Here is a 2,500-nt window from a genome sequence, read left to right on the forward strand (position 1 = left end):
GGAATAGAATATCTCTCATCATGTTATATCATATCTGTAATTGTTAATAAGCATATCACATTAAGTTACTGACTACAACATATCACATATTTAATCAAATATGTTATATTTTTTTTAGGCATGCAATATCATACAGGTGTACATAGCTTACATATCTTTAATCACACCTCATACCTTTAAACATATTATTAAGCATATCCATATATCGTGGCATACCTTTATATACATTATATTTCAAAGTAGGTTATATCATTTTCAATTATATTATATCGTATCTATGAACATGATTACCATGTATATTTATATATCTTGAAGCATATCTTGAGGCAGGTCATATAATTTCTTTGAAAATAACATATATTTGTAATACTTCTCATTTTATCTTGAACTATATTGTATCATCATAAGTATATAATACTATGCTATATCGTATCTTTAAGATATCATATAAAAAGAAATCAACATCTTGAACACATCACAACATATCATACCATCCAATCTTTGAATTTATAAAATATCGCATCATATCTTCAACTAGGTTATTTCATCTGAAGCATATCACTGCAATATCGTATCTTTAAGACCATATCACATCGTAAAACACACCACATCACACCTTGAAACACGCCACATCACACCTCGAAACACGCCACATCACACCTCGAAACACGCCACATCACACCTCGAAACACGCCACATCACACCTCGAAACACGCCACATCACACCTCGAAACACGCCACATCACACCTCGAAACACGCCACATCACACCTCGAAACACGCCACATCACACCTCGAAACACGCCACATCACACCTCGAAACACGCCACATCACACCTTAAAACCATACCACATCAATCTTCATATGATTTACGTCACGCCATATCCGTAAGCAGAACGTGTCATGCAAACTGACAGAACCTGTTGAATGAACCACTGGATTTAACTGCCTTCCCTTCGTCTTGCAGAATCGGGAACCAACGACGGCTATTGGTGTCGCTGGAAAGGTAGTCTCAAGTGTGTTAATTATGACATAAAGTGCAAAGGACAGGGTTTCGTCGACTGCTCTGGCAATCCCTCTGATAAAGGTTCGTGAGGTTTCGTGAAACCGGTGCGAGGTGATGGGATGTGGGGGGGGGGGTATGTTAAGGAAGGGGGAAGGGGTATGAGTGTGGATAGGTTTTGGTTGTGGTGGTGAATTTTATGATAAGTTGTTAGCGGTTTGGGGGTATTTTAAGGTTTTGTAATCATTGTTGTGGTTATTACGTTGTTTATTTTTATTTTAATGATTTTTTTTTCTGTGGGGGGTCATGTAGGGAAATAGAGATTTTTAAAAGTCTTGCTTTCCTTTCCCTTTTATTAATAGCAGTGTATATGTGGATGTGCGTGTTGCCTTTGTAAATCTTTTATTACGGAAGAATTTGAATTTGAATTTAATCACGTAAAATGTCAACTTGCATTTTAGTACTTAAGAAAAACTGACACGTATCTTTGACAGGGTTTGATATAGTCGTGAGCATCCTGAACAGCACGTCGATGAAGAGCATGCTCAAGGACGCCATGGCCAGCTTCAAGAGCGAAGGAGGGCAGGACATCGTCAGTTTCCTGGAATCTATCATCAACGGGCAGCGAGACGTCAGCCTTGGACCCGACACTGCAGCAGACGAAGAAGGCGACGACGGAGACGAAATTAACTTTTTCGACATCTTCGGTGATCCGGCAGATTCTCAGCCAGATCCCACGGAGATGGAAGACGCCGACGAGAGTATGGAAGGACAGAATTTCTTGGAAATTTTTGGCTTCGCTGACGAAACTGCGGAAGTCGCAGAAGCTAGGGTGCCTCAGAAGGACGAAGGCGCATCTGAGGCCGTTCTGAGGACGAGTATCTTGCTCGAAGTACTCCGCAATGACGACTTCCTGGCGCCAGCTAACGATTCCTCCTTGGAAAATGTTACGAGCGAGAGAGCGATAGAGGAGAACTCTCAGATAACAGAGGACACTGGCTCTGAGCTCCGAGAGAACACCACTTTGGTTCCTCTCGGAGAGACTCTCGCAGAAGGCAATATCACTTCGACGGAATCTACGAAGTCAGACAGACCTTCAGTAGTAAACGGAACAGAGGACCTACCGACTCCTTCAGCAAATGCATCCCTACCGAGTGATCAGAGAGGGATGAGAAAAAAGAGAAGCGAGCTTACTGAAATAATGCGTCGCTATAAGGACGTCGTAAAGTCTCTCACTCCTGCACAAATCACGCGCCACGGCCTCGCCATCAAGGAAACGGTCCTGTTCCTAAAAGAGGTTTTATCCAATCGGCAAAGAAGCATCAGAGGTTATAACAAAATTTTCTCTAAATTTTCATAAAAAGCCACTGAGGTTAACAGAACTTGGGAGATATTGCATGCTTTATTCAATGTGCAAGCGAGATTCTCATGACTGTTTCTGCGTCATTAGGTGCAGCCATGGATGATACCCCCTTACTCCCAGGAATACGGCGTGAG

At 41.8% G+C, this 2,500-nt stretch overlaps 1 protein-coding gene across 1 annotated transcript in view; it reads left to right on the top strand.

Annotated features, from left to right (window-relative positions):
• Window positions 1–1,143: 1,143 nt before the first annotated feature.
• Window positions 1,144–2,500, top strand: part of LOC119589780 — a 2,458-nt gene continuing 1,101 nt past the window's right edge. Inside the window, exons 1-2 of the mRNA XM_037938351.1 lie at window positions 1,144–2,331; window positions 2,454–2,500. The exon at window positions 2,454–2,500 is cut by the window's right edge and continues 88 nt beyond it. Coding sequence (XP_037794279.1) covers window positions 1,536–2,331; window positions 2,454–2,500 — 843 coding nt within the window. The 5' untranslated portion in view covers window positions 1,144–1,535. The remainder of the gene's footprint in view (window positions 2,332–2,453) is intronic.

The sequence above is a fragment of the Penaeus monodon genome, chromosome 26 (assembly GCF_015228065.2).
Source record: "Penaeus monodon isolate SGIC_2016 chromosome 26, NSTDA_Pmon_1, whole genome shotgun sequence".
In the NCBI taxonomy this organism is placed as follows: domain Eukaryota; kingdom Metazoa; phylum Arthropoda; class Malacostraca; order Decapoda; family Penaeidae; genus Penaeus; species Penaeus monodon.